Source organism: Stylophora pistillata, chromosome 2 (genome assembly GCF_964205215.1).
Source record: "Stylophora pistillata chromosome 2, jaStyPist1.2, whole genome shotgun sequence".
Taxonomy (NCBI): domain Eukaryota; kingdom Metazoa; phylum Cnidaria; class Anthozoa; order Scleractinia; family Pocilloporidae; genus Stylophora; species Stylophora pistillata.
In genome coordinates, this window is record NC_142520.1 from 26,161,815 (window position 1) to 26,181,420 (window position 19,606).

At 38.8% G+C, this 19,606-nt stretch overlaps 1 protein-coding gene and 1 long non-coding RNA gene across 5 annotated transcripts in view; one reads left to right on the plus strand and one right to left on the minus strand.

The window, feature by feature from the left end:
• The window catches only part of LOC148738057 (uncharacterized), a 29,705-nt gene extending 11,619 nt beyond the window's left edge, over positions 1-18,086 (minus strand). The window contains exons 1-14 of the mRNA XM_088749906.1: positions 18,020-18,086; positions 16,664-16,719; positions 15,686-15,751; positions 14,681-15,275; positions 14,357-14,389; positions 13,540-13,641; positions 13,004-13,114; positions 11,940-12,011; positions 8,987-9,088; positions 8,483-8,584; positions 7,188-7,652; positions 6,686-6,778; positions 304-1,723; positions 1-120 (exon numbers count right to left, since the gene is read on the minus strand). The exon at positions 1-120 is cut by the window's left edge and continues 151 nt beyond it. Of these exons, the coding sequence (XP_088606032.1) occupies positions 1-120; positions 304-1,723; positions 6,686-6,778; positions 7,188-7,652; positions 8,483-8,584; positions 8,987-9,088; positions 11,940-12,011; positions 13,004-13,114; positions 13,540-13,641; positions 14,357-14,389; positions 14,681-15,272 (3,212 nt within the window). The 5' untranslated portion in view covers positions 15,273-15,275; positions 15,686-15,751; positions 16,664-16,719; positions 18,020-18,086. The remainder of the gene's footprint in view (positions 121-303; positions 1,724-6,685; positions 6,779-7,187; positions 7,653-8,482; positions 8,585-8,986; positions 9,089-11,939; positions 12,012-13,003; positions 13,115-13,539; positions 13,642-14,356; positions 14,390-14,680; positions 15,276-15,685; positions 15,752-16,663; positions 16,720-18,019) is intronic.
• Positions 18,087-18,173: 87 nt separating this feature from the next.
• Positions 18,174-19,606, plus strand: LOC148738059 (uncharacterized). Of its 4 annotated transcripts, none has more exons than XR_015996922.1 (4): positions 18,174-18,477; positions 18,685-18,849; positions 19,192-19,251; positions 19,353-19,606. It is a non-coding gene; the product is annotated as an uncharacterized LOC148738059 (long non-coding RNA). The 4 variants fall into 4 exon arrangements; XR_015996920.1 differs by having other exon boundaries at positions 18,685-18,845; XR_015996921.1 differs by lacking the exon at positions 19,192-19,251.

Below are 19,606 nucleotides of genomic sequence, written 5' to 3' on the forward strand. Positions count from 1 at the left end.
TTCTTGAGACACTTATCTGGACAAGGTTTGCACAATGTGCATTGTACAGACACATTCCAAGAAACAGACTTCAACCACTGACAAGAGCTATGCAACGTAGTCCGGCAAAGTCCTAGATAACTGGCAAAATAAATAAAAATAAGAGCAAATTGTATTAGTCATACTACAAAGTAATGGGGAAATAAGTTGACTCAAGGGGATGGCGGAACTATGACACTGTCATAGTTCTGGTTGTTAGATTACCAACTCTCCCTTTCCTTTGGTTCAAGCAAAAAAGAACCTGTAAGCACGCGTGCAGTCTACCTTAACAGTTCCCTGCAAAGTCTTTTCTCTTCCTCTTGATTGGAGTCAGCGTTTGTCCAGAGTTTTACGCTGATCAGAGTTTTGTGAGCCTCTAAGGTGATGTGATATAATTTGCTGACATTAAATCGAGCAGACTTTGCATACAGGGTGGGTTCTATGCAGATGCCACACAACTGTGAGGCCCATCCCCAGAAAAGTGCAATCAGCCTACAAAACAGACCACTTGGAACATAGTTGGTGTTAAAAGTGAGGAACACTGGTAGAGGGCCGTTGTCTATGTCCTTGCTTCTTTTGTCCTTCATTGGTAGTGTCAGCATACAGGGTACAAAGTAAGGGAAGTCTCTCCCTTTACAGCCTCTAGAGTTGCAGATTAGATTAAACTTTTCCATTACTTCAAGTAAATTCTCCCTTGCTCCCTCTAATTTCAAGTTTTTAAATGCGTGATTGAGCAAGTCGTTGGAAAGAAATCCTTCATTCTCGAGGATCCGGTAATGTCTCTTGATAAAAGGTGCTGCTTTCCAAGTTGGATTGACTGTTATTATCTTAATGAGTACAGTGATCAACCATTGTGGATCCAGAACTACCATACCATCTGGATTTTGAGGGAGATCATGATGGATAATTGTTCCACGAGAATGTAAAAAGTGAAGAAGTTCTTTTACGTCATCTTTCACATCAAAATGGCAAATGGCTTCTGCAACATCCTCTTCAAAACGCTTTTTAGGAAGATAATGCTCCCCCTTTTCCACCATTTCGTATACTTTTTCCTCGACACGGAGCCACTGCAAAGGAACTTCCTTCTTTACGTGTGGCATCTTTTCAGCCAGTTCCAATATTTTCTGACGCAGAGAAACTATCTGTGAGTCTTCTTGCTGATATGGATTACCAGCTTTTGTGTTATCAATGACAAATCTGTCATGGATGTGATCTACGACTTCACGTGGAGCCATATCATAAATTTGCTCCAGCGCTGCTTCCATTACTTTGGTAGGATCACGCCCCGATTTTCTTACACTATCAGCATACGTACCCACAAGTATCACTGGAGGAAAAGCACCTTCTGTTGTCTGTCCGAGTTTCTTTGCAGTTAACAAAGAATGTACCCAGTCCAGCCATTTCAAAATGTGATCAAGGTTAGTATCCTCTGTGTCTGGTGATGTTACTTCTACCTCTGCATGATCAAGGGGCCGTACACGACACTGTGCTGGGGCAGCCAATTCTCTTGTCAGATCCAACGCTAACACATATATGGCTTCTTGAGACATAAAAATGGGATGAATAGCATGATATACTGCTTGGCCAGCAAAATCCCAAATCACAGGCCATATGCTGTCATCTTTGTTCGGACCGTTCCTTTCAAGGCTAGACTCTACGAGAGAGGCAATGTTCCCTGGTATCTGCTCTGTGTCACCCTCAGCGGCTACAAGAAAAAATGACAACTTACAAGTTCACACTCAAACATCCTCTAACTCACAATTAATTAAATGTGCATGTATCTTCAACATGGGAAGAATACAATTCGATTAAATTAGATTATAAAAAGAAAAAAATTAATGATAAATATCAGCAAAAGAAGTGTGACACAACTAATTGGTGTCACCATAACACCAACATTATATGTTCATATAAAAAAAGTACTTTTCTTTGCATGTTTTACACGACAAACAATAAATGACTAAAAAATTTTAAGAATAATATGTACAGTATCTATGACTAAATTGTTGTACTTTGCATGTGCGCGCGTAAGGAATGTACACCAATAGTGTCCCACTTGGGTTTGGTTTCTTTTTTACAAACCACATCTCACTGATAATATTTCCATTCTCTGTTACATTTTGGGATTAAAGTTGCTGGAATCTGTAGTTGCCCATTGTTTCAGTGCTTTACTTTGCCTTTACTCAAAATGCTGTGTTTGCACCCTACATGCAATAGTCACGAAAAAGATAGTTTATTCATGACTTGAAAATGAGGTTAGAGTGACATCGCAGAGCTGTGATGAACTTTTTTTCGCTACTCATATGCGTTATTGACCAAGCGTGGGGACAAAATGGCTGGATACTGGCCAAGTTCTTTTTTTTTTCCATTTTTACAGACTGTGACGAAGTCGAAATCTATGAAAATGCCAAAAAAGAACGAGGCTAATATCCAACCATCTGGACCGGACAAGCTTGGTCAATAAAAGAGTTAACTATATTGAAAAACGATTTTATGAAGAATTAAGAATGACTGTTTTTACTACGGAAGCCAGGAAAGAAAGCCAACTGTGTTTCTAACACAATAAGTTCAAGTCAGTCGTTTGTGTTTTCATTGTCTTGACTGTTTTCTGCCCCTTTTTGCGTCTCCATCGCCGAAATTTTCCAAGAGTTACGAACTGTGTAGTAATTCAATTTTTTTTTCATGCACGGGATCAACACGGGCAATCCCGAGCGGACAAGAAGAGAATGGCGTCATATTCCGCTATTATCACCTTCGGCAAGGTGATAATAGCGGGAGGACAAATTTTCAAAATGGCCGCCTCGCGCTTTGTCGAGGGGTCTGAAGAGAAAATTAATTTAATGAAAGAAAATACCATTCCGAATAATACCAAACACGCCACAAAGTTTGGAATGACACTTTTCAAAGGTAAGGTGTGAAAAGTGTGCTAAACGTAACAAAGAAAGCATTTAAATTCCCGTGAAAATTTTACTTATGTCGACATGCATGAATGAATCAAAACAACTACCTCAAATTTTCGCAACACTTTATTTACTTAACAGAATGGTTTCAACAACAAACCGAATTTACCATTGACTTTGAGGCAATGGAGGTCAACGAGATGAATAAATGTTTGTTAAAATTTTACGTCTCAGCCAGGAGGAAAGACGGGACTTTTTACAAGAGAAATAGTCTGTTGTCCGTGCGAGCACCCAGTTGCTCACTGACGGCGTAACAATGACATATAAAATTTAACATAGCCTGCAGTGTAGGCGGATTTTGGCGGGGCAAGTGGGTATTTTAATCGGTTGTTCAGGCCACCATCTTGAATTAGAAAAATATTGGAGAGTTGGGGCGAGGTAAAAAGTTTACCAAGCTAGTGGGAGGGAGAATGAAAAATTGGGGAAGGGGGAGGGTGAGGGGAAAGAAAAATCCGCCTGCCCGCACTGATTGTTCATTTAAGAAACTCCGTTCGCCCACGAACGTAGTCTCTGATTGGTACGGCAGGGTGCATTCAGATTGATACTTGCCAATCAATGCTAGCATTGCTTCAGGTCCTTCCTGCCTTGCTTCACTGTGACGTGATCAAGAAAATGGCGGACGAGCTAACTTTCGATGCTGCACTCGAAGAATCTCTTTCATTTCTCTCCGAGCTGGGTATGTCGCGTCAATTACGCCACGAACAAAAAGAAGCAATCTCAACGCTTGTGCATGGGAGCGATTTATTGGCAGTTCTTCCGACAGGCTTTGGAAAAAGCCTCGTCTTTCAGTTGTTGATTCGTGTCCAAGAAATATTGTTGTCGAAAGCAGCGTGCGTGATTATTGTCTGTCCGCTGAAAAGCATCGTTCAAGACCAGTCAATTGAAGCTTCTTCAATGGGATTAACGACGACATCACTTGCAAGTGCAAGAATAGGAGATGTAGAAAACGGAAAATACCAGCTGATCTTTGCGTTATTGTTATTCACGACGGTATATCTAGTAATTTTTTTGTAGTGAAATGGAAAATATAATCAATCAAAGACTTACTTGTATAAGGGTAGTTTGGTAGTCTCTAGTCTTGCAATAACAGCTTGCACACAGACCACGTTGTATACGGCCACATTCGTTTTCGTCCTTTCTTTTTGCAACAGCTTTCTCAGGGCGGCATAACCCTTAGTCGAGAGGAAATCGTACAATTCGAGACTTTGCTCGTTCACATCAAGTTGCGTTTCGGGGCCCTGTTACCTTTCCACTTTTTGGCAAGCTTGAGAGCACCGCGATTCTCTTCAATAATGCCTTTCCATATTTTAACTCTACCTTCCAACTGCTCATTCATTTTATTTTGAAGGCGAATAAGAGTCTGGAGACATGCGATTCAGACGAATCAGATCGTCACGTTTCACACCACTGAGAAACAGTATCGTAGAAATTCTGTAATGGATTGATGAAGCTTTCGTGCTTCTGACGCGAGCGATCGTTGCTGTTGCTAAAGCAAGAGAATTTACATCTCGATCGCCTTCCTGTATGTCTTCCCGAGAGAGACCACAAGCCCCAAGCACACAATCATACAAAACAGGTAAACCTCCTCCATAAACAGTTTGTTTGAAAAGCCAGCCAGTTCGTCTGGATTTCTGAGTTCGAGCATGCTTTCCGATTTCAGGTATTCGTCGAACTCCTTCGATACAGCTTTGCTGATTCCCTGCTTCACTTCGGCAGCAATTTCTTCGTGATTCAGAACGACATTCGACGCCTAACGCCACTTTTCGCAAGTGATATTTCTCACTAATGCTTCAGATTCTTCATCACGTGGAATTCTCGCAATTGCCTGTCCAGAAGGGATCCGGTAAACTACTTTCACCTGAAGTCCCGTTTGGGGCAAATCGTCCACGTTTAGTTTTCTTAACATTTCGTCCTCCGCTGCAGATGCACACGCAGAAAGCATATTTTCCGTTCCAAACGTGAGACATTTCCTCGACGTGTTTACTTCTCTCAGTGGTGTCTTGGCTGCTGGTGAATTAACACGAACCACCTTCCATTTCCTCTACGATGAACTTGCTTTCTTTGGAGTATCGAGATCACGTTTACCACTGCTTTTACTGGGAGTGCCTGCTGTTTAGGAAGCTCCAGCTTTCACGAACCGGTACAATTGGCCCAGGTTTCGAACTTTTCGACCACAAGGGTTGCACACTCGATCTGAAAATACTTGCGAATCTTGTATCAACTCCAATCCTACTTGCCTACAAATATTAACAAGAACGACGCTAAAACAATCTTTATGTTTTGAAGGCTTGAAAAGATTTTCCGACAACGAATGACTTTGTTTACCGGAGACATTTCCGAATTCAACTTGAAAAGAAATGTTGCAAAGCCTGCAGTTGTCAATAGGACTTTTTTCCCACATCTCAGCATCGTAGCTCTCAGAGTTTACCGAGTTGACAACAAGTGTATTCTATTTGTTTTTGTCGGAAGTGGATTTTATCTTCCGGTAAGGAATTACTTGATTTCCAATGGCCGACGATTCACTTCCGGAAAAGCGAGCGAGCGATACTAATTAGGGGCGTTTTTGAATTTTACAGCCTCTCCGGGCAGGCGATTTTCCTTCCCCGTCCCCCCACCCACTCCGACATTCTCGCATTCTCGCTCCAATTCTCCCAGTCTGCAGCGAATCCAACATGGCGGCTAAACACTCGAAAGATGAAAACCACCAAAACTGCCTGCACTGCAGGCTAAATTTAGCATTCCTTTGCTCATTTCTATAGTCACCTGAGTAATTATACTAAAAACATTACTCGCCTCAGGCTCGTGAATATTGGTAAATATTCACTTCGCCTTCGGCAAATAATTGTTAAATATAGGTAGGTTGGGGGGGGGGGGGGCAATATTAACTGAGGATACCTCTATTAATCAAATAAATATCATGCTAATTATAAAAAGTATGTGCAGATATAGCGCTACGACTGGCTAGTAAAACGGAAGACTAGAGGTTGTGATATCAAGTCTTACAGTTCAAAACAATGCTTTTTTTTAATTACAGGATCTGTTTCTGAGTCGGAAAAGTCATCGATTTCGAACTTAAAATATGCTAGCCTTTGTGGGGCCCTAAGTGATCACTAGTGTCAGAAAACACTGCGTAGGATAAATGATGACGACTTTCCCTTACAATCAAATTGAGAAGGAAGAACCTTGAAGTCTTTAACATACAATCGCAGCTTATATGCGACTTGTGTGTGTCCTGGTTTTACGCTTACGTCAATCACTGAAAGGACCTTGCTTTTATTGAATAGTATTAACGTAGTTTAACAGTGAGAACTTCAAGGTAAAAATCATACGCTGCCAACCGTGTAGAAAAGATCCGCACGAATAAGAAACGTTGCCTCTGAAATAAGTCATTTCGTAAATAGACCTTTTTGGATTTGGGCGCATGCGACTGCCAACGCTTTATAGACTGGTCAGCAGATTTAGAAAGAGTTAACAAGAATCGAAGAATTAAGGAAGGAGGGATGGAAGGAATGTTTTATCCATATCTACATCTCGGATTAATGACTTCCTCATTATCCTAGTTAAAAAGGGAAACTTGTTAAATATCCCAAACATGATTCGTTGCTACTGACCGCTGATACTTATGTCAAATGTCGGAAAACTCGTACAGCTGTTGGAATAAAGAGGAAATTTTTCTTTAGCCCTTATCCATTTTAGAGTCATCTTACTTTGAATGGGTACAGTCCTCCTGGAATTCCCTGAAGAGGTAACTTCACTTAGTATTTGTTCTTGTTTCTGTTCACGTCTGCCATCTTTACTGCCTGGAAAGAATCATTAACAAAATAAGTATTTTACCAGACAGATTGTTCCTTAGCAGTTTATTTTTATTTTATTGTATTTTTATTATCTGATTTCGAAACTGATGAAATTTAGTCTGCTGCCACACTGTAGACCATGCAGCAACATCTCATGATTAGCTGGACATATTATTGCATTTCATCGGCTCATAAAGGCACACTCGACACCAGTCCTGCTCCATGCAATAAAGACTTGGTCCAAATCTTATTTGCATTCTTCCTTAAAAGATGGCCCTCTAGAAGGGAATGTAGCGAAACATTTGGCTCTCGGCAATGACCTCGAGCCAAATAGTTCCCCATCCGGCCCGTCCAATCATACCATAAGTACACAATATTGGATGAAAACTATCTTAGTGTTCTACTGTCTACTTACTTTCAGTCTCGGCTTCTTGTGTGAGCTCATCACCCCTTATTTCTTCTGTTCCCGACTCCTTTGTCCTTTTCCCTTTTGTGCTTTCACCTGTTACTGATTCTTCAGTGAACTGCAGTGCTGGGTCTGATTTTTCTGGTGAGCTGCTTACCTGTAGTAACTCCTTCGTAACCACTTCGGCACACTTGTGATCAAATGCACTTGTAAAGTCAAGAGAGGCTGGATTTTTCCATGCTTGCAAACTTGCATTCTTGATAGCTGGCATCATTTTCACTCCATCAGTGCTAGGTTCATCTGGATTGAATCGTTCACCTCTGAGATGTTTTCCAAGACTTGTTTTACCAACACGGTCCTGACCAATCAATAATATCTTTGTTCGTTTGTCAAATGTCCTCCCACTTTGTAATCCTCTTTGGTAAGCTTCAAGTGCCAAAGGTCCTCTAGCCAGTACAAAGGAGGGGATCACATCTGTAAACACAACAAAGTATGACGTCGCAACTCTGTTTACATACTCTCATCTCTCACCAATAACCAAAGAGAGCGCATGTACTATCTACATTATTTTATATATGTATTCCTCAGAGATTTCAGTTTTCTTTTATCTTTTTATCAGACCTCACCCTTGCCTTCCAAACACCTCCCCTAGAAGAAAAATATTTCTCTCTCATGTCCCCATTTGGTTTTTATGGGAAAAAATCGTCCACTACATTTTATTTACATTTTTTAATCAAAGACATCATGATTGAGCCAATATAACTGGTAACATATAGAGGGGAAGAGCCTTTCATGGGAACACCAATTTCTACAAAAGTAGCAAACAGTTTCTCTTTTGCGTGACCATTGCGGCAGCGGAGTTTTTTTTCGTCATGAGCAAGCACGCTCGATCATGACGTGATGCGCAGCCCACATGCACAAACATCATCCTTGAATGGTAGCAGAACAAACCTCTTAATTAACTAGTGGCACTACACTCCTTGCATAAACATTTGGCACACAACCTTTTAACCACGTCTTTCCTGAGCACAATGAGCAAGTTACTTTCAATTTCCAAGATTAAGATTTCCCCACACCTCCTTCACCCCCTGTACAAATTTGAATTCAATACACTGATTGACATCTTTAACAATTGTTTAGCTAAGACCTCCATTATCATTTAGGGGTGGGAAGGGGGGCAGAGAAATGCATGGAATTGCTAGTTGCTTATGAAAATGTACTCCTACGGCTACCACAAACAACTCGTTAAAGCTAAATAATATCCTCAGACTGGCTAATCGTAATCCTTTCATGACACAGCTTACCTTCATCCTCTGTATCTGCTTGTTGTGTCTCTAAAGAGGCTAAATTGTCCCTTAATTTTCTGACATTTGCTCTCAGCTGTTCAAACATACTTCTGATATTTTCTAGGGGAGAAAGATTTTACAAAAAAACCTGTTTGAGATTATAATTAAGAGACTGGAAACTTGGCCGGCGGAATCTCCAGAATGATGTGCCCCTTGTTTTAGAGTGACTCTTAAAAATCCGATTTTACTTTCTATCAATGGCTGATTTTTTTTTTCATCTAGTCATGCCGTCGATGTATGATTCTGATGCTTTTCACCAGAATTGCATGCATGAATAAGTTTTTTTTTTCTTGCCAAAGTTCAAACAATAGCAGATTACTTTCGTTTTTCATGCACATTTGAAGCAACATGTTCAAGAATTACTACTACTTTGTCACGGAGTCTGGTGTTTTTCATATATTGTGGATGATAACTCACGTTCATGTAGTAAAAGAATAAAAACCTATTTTGTCATTAACTGACCTTGACTCTTTCTGTCTCCTTGTTGAAACACCAATGGCTCCAAGTTGCCACTAAGGTTTTGAACCTGACTTCTTATTTGATGTAGATCACTTGTGATTTTGTCTGCACATCATATAAGAAACATGTTAAACCGATAACATTTTTTTTCAGTATGCTTTTACATATTACATGGTAAAAAAAACTTTTGCGCGGAGGTAATGTCTGACTTCAGTTAAAGGGAAACGCTCAACCAAAATGCCTTGCGAGCAAAGTAGCCATTCTCAACATTATTCGACTAAATCTTTGCAACTTTGATCGAGGGCCAGCTCTTTGTACCCTCATTAAGTTGCTTGTAGTGCCTGTCGTCTATATGCTACGTTTTTTGGTCGTCTTCGTTCTGTGTTCATGATAATGAAGCCATCGAAAGAGAGGTCCTCTTGTTTGGAAGGAAAGCTGCCAGAGAATGAGAAAAGTTATTTAAAGACACCTTTAGGATTTAGTAACAAAACAGGCAACCAGTTTGCTGAGGCCATGCTACACAGCACTTCCGAGGAAAGTCAACCAGAAAGCTCCCTTTAGTACCTACAACCTCGGACAAAACCTATTGAGACACATTACAAAAAATACCTTTTTTGCACTCACCCTGAGAAAAATGCTTACCGTCGCAAATGCAAAGATTGTTTCCCTCCTCCCCAATTGCAATGTTCTTTGCGTTAACACAAGAAATGCATGCTTGAGCTCTTAAGCCCCACCAACATTGTACCAGGGGTGGGGAGGGGGGTAAGTTTGTTCCTTTTGGAAACGATTGTTGCATGACGGGAAATTAAAAATTGCATTGAAATGTCTCAACAGTTTTGTCTGGGGTTGGAGGTTACCGTTAGACAAGGAAACGTTTACGATCCATCGCGAGCCTAGTCCTACGTAAGTTTTTGAGTGACCTTTCTCTTCCAGAAAAATTTCAATCAGAAATATGTTTTTCTCAAATTTCATCCGGGTATCCTCTATTCCTTAAAGGCCCATTTTCAACCGAGATGCCTTGCGCGCCCGGATCATTTTTCAAATATGAAAAATACGCTATTTTCCTCGTAGTTGCGGAATCGCTTTGATATCTTCTTCCATCTTACTAATTAGGGCTTTCAAAGTTCCATCTTGAATCATGTGCGAACAACAAACTATCGTAGTATCCATATTAGTAAATAGTTTTTAATTCTTATATGTATGACGGTGAAAAACGTCATTTGAAAAGTTGACGCCGCCGAAGAAGCGGTCTAGAGGAAGGCCGAGTCTGCCCGGCTCGGCGAAGGTTATTCGACTTCGAGAGTCTGTGTATGATTTATGGAGGGCAAGGAAAACAACCATGGGTTTCGGTAACACTACAGACAGTGCTTTTGCAGAAATGTTATTGCATTGTTCCTACGATGGAACTAGAGACTCCGGGGAGATTTTTTCGAGGTGAGAATAATTATTTGACTGATTTTTACTTGAGATCCTGAGATATGTATGTAAACGATCTCATTTGTACAAGTCATTATTCTATAATTGAAATGCATAAAGTAATTCCGTTTTGGCCAATATTGGTTATTTGTTTATATTTTATTTAGTGTTGAAGCCGAACAGTTTCCTTCAACATCAAGTAAGCTTTGTACAAGTTTTATACACAGACTCGATTTATGATTTTTCAGTCTCAAATATTTAGCTGCAAATTTGTTTACTGTGTTCTTCACCAAATCTTTGTTTTTCTCTTTAATAGTGTTTGTGAATGACTATCAGGGTTCGCCATTTAACAATAGCGCGATTCCAAAACAAAAACAAACGACTGCAAAGGATCTCAAATGAAAATGGGCCTTTAAGCTCATTTTGAAACTAGCCACATTTTTATTATAGGTGGAGCGTGACGAATTTGTTCTTAGGAGGCATAGTGCCTTTCCATTTACGAATCCTTTCTCGGAGCCTGGTGGATGTAAAAAAACACGATTCATGTATTGGAAGGTCTCTGTCTCTTTTTAATGTGTTTGCATGTCGAGGGTCCACTCCCTGTTAAACCTCTCACCTTTGTACAATTTTGTGTTCAAGAATATAATTTCCGAGGCTGAGATTTCAGCCGCGCAAGTTTGAATGTTTGCCTGTCTTACAAATTCTTCTATTTTGTATTTTGTTGTGCTCAACAGACAGAAGAAGTCGTCATAGTACGCCTCCCAAACTGGCAATTTAGTCGTGATCTGGTTGATAGTAACTTTTCCTATTTCTCCCTTAAAAAAAGCTACGGCCTTTGCTGTTCTGTAGTTTTGCAAGAAACAGTATTCTGTTCCTGGATAATAGCAACAACGATGCACACAAAGCACATTGGTTGAACATGGCTTTTTCAGATTTTGACAGAAATGTTTACAATTTAGTAGCTCAGTGGCGGTACTGACAACTTTAGTAGCATAAAGTGACTACCTATACAAATGTAAGAATATTACCCTTATACTTGGATAGGATACTATTCCATCGTAGGTCACCTCTGCAAAATCTCCCGGCACTTTTCCCTATCAGTTTAATGTTCTTATTTCAAATCTCTGGCTAGAAAGATCATGGCATAGACCACTTTCATAAATGGCTGCCGGATTAATATTCTTTTGTTTAAATTTAAATTAGCCTTACTGGCCTCGTTCTCCAGTACAAAATTCAAAAGAATACATTATCTCAAGCGAGGCCAGAGGGGCTAATTTAAATTTGAACAAAATAATATTTATAAGGCAGCCATTTATGAAGGTGGTCTATGCGTTGACTGAGATGTCTTATGAACAACTGCACCTGTAGCTACTACCACAATAATTTATTGAGAATTCACACACACGATGGATGCAACAGAGACCAAAAAACTCAAACCGTTGATCCAACCAGGCCTTTTAATCTAAATGTCTTGCATAATATTGACATGATTTGCCTTCCAATTTGTTTCTTTGTTACATTAATCTACGTATACACGTACCTTGAGTATCTCGCATCCTTTCTTTCATTTTGACTTTGGTTGTCCCCTTTGTAGAAGGAAATGATGGTGCTGCTGATGCATACAACATACAACATTATTAAATTTCTATTTCATGCTTCTTCTCATTCCATGGTACAAAAATTGTCTGGAAGTAATGTCCGAACTCAATTAATCCTTTCACTCCCAAGATCTGATCGTTAATTCTCCTCTCTGCTACACTATCTCTTTTGTAAATCAGTTTTGAGAATTTGGTGGTAAATCAAGACAACCCACTCATTAATTGTCGCACAACTCTATTTCCTACTTTTACGTCATGTGGTACAAATCAACTGACAGTTAATACCCATAACCTCTATTTACACTGATACTTGTCCTCCAACTATTTCCATCAAAAGGAAAGAAAGCAAGTGCAAAAATGGCAAGCACATGAGTTTTACTTCGTCATTTTTATTACTTAGGAAGAGAAAACAACTCGTTTTGTAGAGTCCACTAATAGTGACATAAAAAACCTGATCTCAAACACTGCTCTGGTAATTACAACAAAGTCAATACGAAAATTAATGCGCCGGTTATAAAATAAATAAAGCCCCTTCTTGCTTGCTGGTATGTCAGCTGATAACGCCCTTGGCTAAGAGATTTCTCTTGAAAATTTCACACTTGCCCTCGAAGTTCGCTACCTGAGCAAATATTCATTTACAGATCAATAACTTCTCGGAGTTACATGGTTAGGATTAATTTCAAAATGTTCAAATTCTGGCAGCTAAGCAGTGGCAAGTTACCATCCTTGCATTAACAATTGCCGACAATGAGCCCCCCTACTTCATCCCTTTTACAATGTTGAACTCAATACACTGATCAAGATCTTTCAATTGTTTGGCTCAGGACAAATCCTTTTTCTAGGAGTGGGGGGGGGGGAATGGGGGAGAGGGGGGAGGGAAAAAGGGGCAGAAAAATAAATGGTATTACTAGTTACTTCCAATGGCCACCAAAAACAACTTGCTTAAGTCAAATATTATCCTCAAACAGACTGGCTTCTCGTAATACTTTTTTTTGATGCAGCTTACCTTCATCCTTTGTATCTCTTTGTTGTGTCTTCAAAGAGGCTAAATATTCACTAGTTTTTACAAATTCTCCAATATCAGCTCTCAGCTGTTCAAAGATACTCCTGATGTTTTCTAGGAGACGGATTTTGCAAGAAAACACGGTTTGTTTACAATATGACAAGGGATCTTGGTGTTAAAAGAAATAGGACAAAACCTTCCATTAAAAAGCTTGAAACTCAGCCTGTGGAATCACCTTGCATGATTTGCCCTTTGATTTTTACTTTCTATCCATGTCAGATCTTTTGTTTCAACTAGTCATGCCATCAATGTGGGATTTTGGAGCTTTTCGTTACAAATACATTTACATTTTTTGATACCAGAGTTCAAGCGCATGTAACAACACATATTATTTCCTTATTTTCATACATAATTAAAGTAACAGATTCAGACATTGTCACTACCTTACGTCATTAAATAAGATTTTTTTCATTAATTTTGAATGGTTACGTTCATTTATTTCTTGAACCAGTGAAATATCTTTTTCCCTTAACACTGACCTCGACTCTTTGTTTCTCCATGTTGTAACATTAAGGCTTCCAACTCGTCACTAAGTTTTTCAAGCGGACCTTTCATCTGATGAATTTCATCTGTGACTCTGTCTGCATAACATAATATAACATGGTATACTTAAAAAACATTTTTCATTAAGCTTACTTATTCCATGATGAAAATTTTTTCTGGATAATTATGTCTGTCCCCAGCAAAGATTTTGTCCAAAGTACACATAGTACTGTTTATTAGCTCAGTGCTGGTACAAGAACCCTTCTGTAACATTTCATACCCACTCCTTTATGCTCGTCCTCGTTTTGCACTTAGAGCAAGTTATTTTGGAATTTCCAAAATTACATTCCCCCATTCTACCCTGATTAAGATTGTTCAAAATTGTTAGATTCAGGACACCCAACTTTGTTGGGGGAGGGGGGGGGGGGAGGAGGGGAGCAAAGAACAGATTGCCAAGATTGAAGTTGCTCATGCCAAATTGTCCCAAATCTTAATCTCCACCAAACTGTACCATATTTTTGGTTTGGCTTTTCCAACCAATAAAAAGTAGTTTTCTTCAAGAACTGAGCAAGACCATAAGATTTTGTGTCTTACTGTGTGGCTATCAGTGCATCCAGTTTGTCACCAATGGCTTCAACCTTACTTTTCATTAAATCAACATTGCGATTTTGTCTCCAAGTCGAGACATTTTTTTTTCAGAAGTTATGTAGTCTAGTATAGTCCAAATGCTGGTGAAACAATTGCATTTTTCCAAAGGATAAATAAGACCAATGCAAAGTCTTTGCACAATACTAGCTCTCTTAGCTCCCAGACCTTGTCTCCACTTCAGCAGAATGAAGTGACTACCTGTAAACAACTGAAGGAATATTACCCTTATTCATAAGTAGAGATATATCCCCCTTGCAGCAGGGGTTTTATATTCTGATTTCATATCTCTGGCTAAAAAGACCATGGCAGCTGTAAACTAAAGTATATTAAGGACACATACACTAACGCTGCCATTTCTTGAGAATTTGTGCCATGGTAGATGCAATGGATGTGAAAAAACACAATACGGTGATCCAAACCACGCCTTCTATTCTATGTATCCTAATTTGCCCTGCAATTTGTTTCTTTCTGATATATCATTGAACATACCTTGAATATCTTGCATCATTTCTTTCATTTTGACTTTAATAAGTGAGTCCATACGCTCATTCTTAAGCTTATCGATTGCAGATTTATAAGTTACTCCTCCCAGACCTATTATAGCATCACTGATATCCTGCCAGTGGCTGTTAAATGTTGCATCATCCACAGAGGCTTGGCTGGTATTGTCGTACACAACATTATGGTAGTACTTTAGCCTGGCTATGTTGGCTTCCTTGCTAACATCTGCAGTGGATGGAAGACTGTCCCATCCAGTTGCGGGAGGAGATAGCCCACAGATATTACACAATAGTATGAACAGTAACAAAATATCAAAGTTTGCTGATGAAACAGAGGATGGATCAATTGGATACAAAGTTTCCCATAGTGCAGGATTCAGGGCTCTCCTCTTCACTAGAACCTGTAGTGTTTCATGTATTCGTTGATGCCTCAAAATTGATTGAAGTGTCACTGGAGGGTGTATGGCATCAAAAGTGTCTCTCAAGACCTGGGATCCAACACCCACCAGAAGGCGACACAGTCGAGCATAATTGGTTGTCTCCTTGTTAGAAGGACATAATGGTGAAACTGCTGATTTCATTGGCTGCAAAAAAAAAGTGAATTCACCCACACAGTCTGAGATTTAAAGGTCAACATTTTCTGTCAGAAACTTATGATTTAAAACAGTGGCTAGTCTATGTGGATTTGTACATTCTACTAGACCACTTTACTTTCACTCTATTACACCCTTCAAGCAATTGTTTCTATTTCCATGTTTTAAATTCTTTTAATGACAATCTATTTGAATAAGTAGCAGACCTGTCATCCAAACATGGTCAATTGTTAATTGTCTCCACATGTGGCCAGGAGGAGAGGATGCCAGCAGAGGAACAATCCCTGGCCCCCTCCTCTCAGAGTTATCTATTTATCTTTAGTTACAGGAATTTGACTCAACATGCACTTCAAATAATACTGTACTATTCAAAAAACTTATTTACAATGAAATTTCCAAACCAATAAGTTAGCCAGCAACACAAGACAAGATCTGGTACAGAATCTGTGGATAAGTGACCAACCTCCCTGAAGAAAACAAAGGAAAATCAATTCTTCAAAGGGCATGAAAGAAAAACTTGATTGAAATATCAGCATTATCTGAACCCTTTCACTACCAAGATCTCTTTTAATAATTCTTCTTACTGTCTGTCATACAATTCTTATGAAGTTCGTTCATTGAATGTGGCATTGGATAAACTAATTATCTCCTAAATGATATTTTTCTTGATTATCATTACTTTTTCACTTGATACTGTGTTGATATCAAGAGGAGAAATTGGGTCGTGGTCACTCATGGGACTTGAAGGGTTAGATCAATTGAAAAGGGGTGATACTCGAGACAAAAAAAAAAAGAAGAAAATTTCAAAGCAGCAGTATCTATAGGACATCATTCTATCCATTTAGATACAGTCAGTAAAAAGTGTGACAATAACATTTAACTGTAGAGTTGTAACAAATGTACATTTTTGTATGTAATTCACTAGCCTGGCAACAAAGTAGTCCAAATGACTCTGTTTGACTTGTTTAGACTGATAAATTATTTTGTCACCTCTCCCTCACAATACCACCTTTGATGAAGGAAAAAGTGACAGTGATTGGCAAAGAGAAAAATAGATGCTCAAAGCCAAACCCTGATTGGATAAATTGATTAAAGCAATTTTTTTCTCATCAGTCAATCAGTGTGAATAAACAAGGTTCCTTAAAAAACAAATTGCAAATTATTCAATACAGATCCTCTATTGTGCATTTATTCTCAATTTTTGATCACTCGAAAAAAAAAAAATCCAAGGAGACTTTCATTTACATTTTCACACCAAATGTTGTACAGCTATTTCTTCAGTAAAACAGGTCTCTGTCATCTGAGTAACTCAAAGATTTTATACTATCATGTGGATAGTTGTTTGTTAGAACTACAACACATAAAAATTCGTCAAGTACCTGAACTTCAAAGTGGCCTTGGTCCCTTACATCGTAAAAGGTTTGAACAGTGGTTGCTTAAAGAGAGAATTATTTTGAAAAACATTACTTCATTAAGAAAAAAATGTTATATAATCACAAAATAGAGCCATGTCCAAAACGTAGGCAGGACAATAATTTTTCAACTTACTATCCAAGTGGTTAGTGACAACTTAAATATTGCAACAATTTCAGTTTGTTTAATAGCCAAACTAGCAGGTGGAAATGAAAACCATTAGCCAAAACTGAATTTCTACCAGTCTGGCTAGTTGGCTACCATTAGTGTCGAGCCCTGATAGGAGGCACTTTTCTTGGGGATAATCTCTCGTGTGTCCCCTTAAAAACACTGTCATGTATTTTGTATTCAACTAAAATATTAAATATTGTATTTCTACAAAGGTCAGTCTGATCTGAATTTAGAGCTGGGAAATGTTTTCTTCTGAAGAGGAAGAGGTTTCCATACGAATAAACATTTGCATCCTTTTCATTGGTTAAGTAAATCCTAATGCACCAAGGAAACACTATGTAGTTTAAAGGGAATTTTTTTAACAAATAGATTCCATTTTGCCGTGCATCTGTTCAGAAATAGATCACAGATGATGTCAAAATGTGCTAAGAACAAAAATGTGGTACCTGAGGTGTAGCCAAGTGTAGCAACAAGAGCGCTCTAATCTTCTAAAAAGGTAGATGAGATAAAGATATACTCAGCTTGCTCCACAGTAAAGCAACTCGTGCCTCGCCACCTAGATTATCCGGCTCTATGTATGATTTCATTTTTAAAAATTTAGCTTCTGAACATGAAATGTAGCAGAGCAAATTCTAAACGATGGAAATCAAAAGTTGTTCGTGACCTAAATGCAGTGCAACCCATTTTCATGTTTAATTTTAAAGTTTCAGTGTTACTTTAAACTTCAACCAGTTGCATTGAGGTTCTATGGACCATTGTGAACGCGAAAAAAAGAATACAGGACTACTGTTAACCATCCACCAAACAAGCCGGCTCGTTTACAGTTGTAGCTCGTTTGCTCTTTTCTTACATCTACCATTGCCAAGCCAAACGAGCCAGACGAGCCACTTAAATACATAGATCAAAGATGTAACGCACACGGCGATTATTCCTCGTTCTTCCATCTGCTGCCCGGAGCTAAACGAGCCACTAAATATATAAATTCATCTAAATACGCTGCTTCAAAAGTGGCACTGTATAGAGTAACTGCTCCATTACAATATAATTAAGTGGTTTTTTCCCAGTATCGTCTTCCAACGAAAATTACATATTCGCATTTCATACATTTTTGTGACTGTAACACCACTGAGCCGAGTTCGAATTCTCCTTACCTCGAGTTAAAGTTTCCGGATCACTCACAGTTTCTGGGAAACCAGTCGATTTTAAATCGTCACGATTTATAAGTCACTCGATAAACGATTTAAGACTCGTTGGTTTGTGAATAGAAACGAGACTCGTTTGAGCAGAGAGGCATTTTGTCTGCGCATGCGCGAGTGGAATTGGTTTTTCGCGTTCGGCGCCATTGGTGAAGTTTTCGATGCGTTTCTGCGAGGTTTGAACTGGACGATCGCCATCTTTTTGTAATATTTTTGGAAGATGGATGAAGGAGTATGACAAGTTCACCAACATTTCTAACTCTGTGGATACTCGTGGTGTTTGCTGGCTCTTCAGTTGAGGATATTTTAATGATCAAAGTGCGAACAAAACGCGAAAAAAGCCCGAAAACTTGAAGTTTGAGATTTGATTTACTGAAGATCAAAATGTACACATGAGACAACAAACCTTGAAGGTTAGTCTTAAGATGTTGATGTTTTATTTTTTTGAATCACCAAGTTGTATGTGGAGACGATCGTGAGATATTTGATCCGAGGAAAGATGGAAATTTAGATTTTGATCTTATTTTACTTTAACTTCGAAGTAAAATTGCGTTAAGTTTGAGGTGGCCCCCAAGCATCAAATCACTTTAAATAACATCGCCTTTTCGTCCTCTATACAGTCATATAGGGCACAAGGCTTTAAAAAATGTTCCAGCTTCAGGAGTAAGTTGCTCTTACTACAACCCTCAGCGAATTATTTTTCGGGAGGTTTTGGTGGATTTTCCAAGTCATGATCCAAAACCGTCTTTGGCCTTTTTGCTCTCCAAGTCTGTTGTACATGGTAGGTAGGCATGTGTCTTAACAATTGTTATCGTCTTACCTCAATCAACTCCGGTTTTGGCTTATTTTTTTACTGTGTTTTTGTGGTAATTTTTACTATTGCCTTTTCGAGCTTCATGTGCTAACTAGAAGAGAAACTTTGGTAAAACTTATTTATCACTTGGCCCCCAAGTCCCTCACTATTGTCAGTTAATTGTTTATTTATCTAGCTTTCGGTCTAACTAGTCCATTAACCTCAAAAAAATGCGTGGGCTTTGTCTCATGAGTAAAACTGGTACCGTTTTCTTCATGTTCATGTGTTATTCGAAACGAATGGCGTCAGCTGTATTCTGTCCTGTTAATTTCAGTAGAATGCTTTGCCTTGCGAAATGAATGTTGAGTCGAAGTGCACCATGAATTTCAAACCAGTTGAGTTATATTTCACTTTGCTGTATGTGTCGTGATCATGAAATTCTTATTTCTTAAGATTGACGATATGAATAAACTTTTATGTTTTCTTCTGTTTAAGGTAATGTGAAGTAACCCAATAATTGGTAGTATAGATAGAATGGATGGCTGTGACATTTACTGTGGCAAGCTGTTATTCAAGAATTTGTCATTATTTCCAGAAACTTACTACTGGTTTAAATTATTAGTCTTTTTTTCTCTGTACCCAACTTGCCTAGACTAATATGCTATATGGGAGTTATGTCTACTTTATTTGTAAAATTGGTAAAATTACCAATAAAATTTCCAATAAAGTTTTCAGAAGTTTTGTCCAGA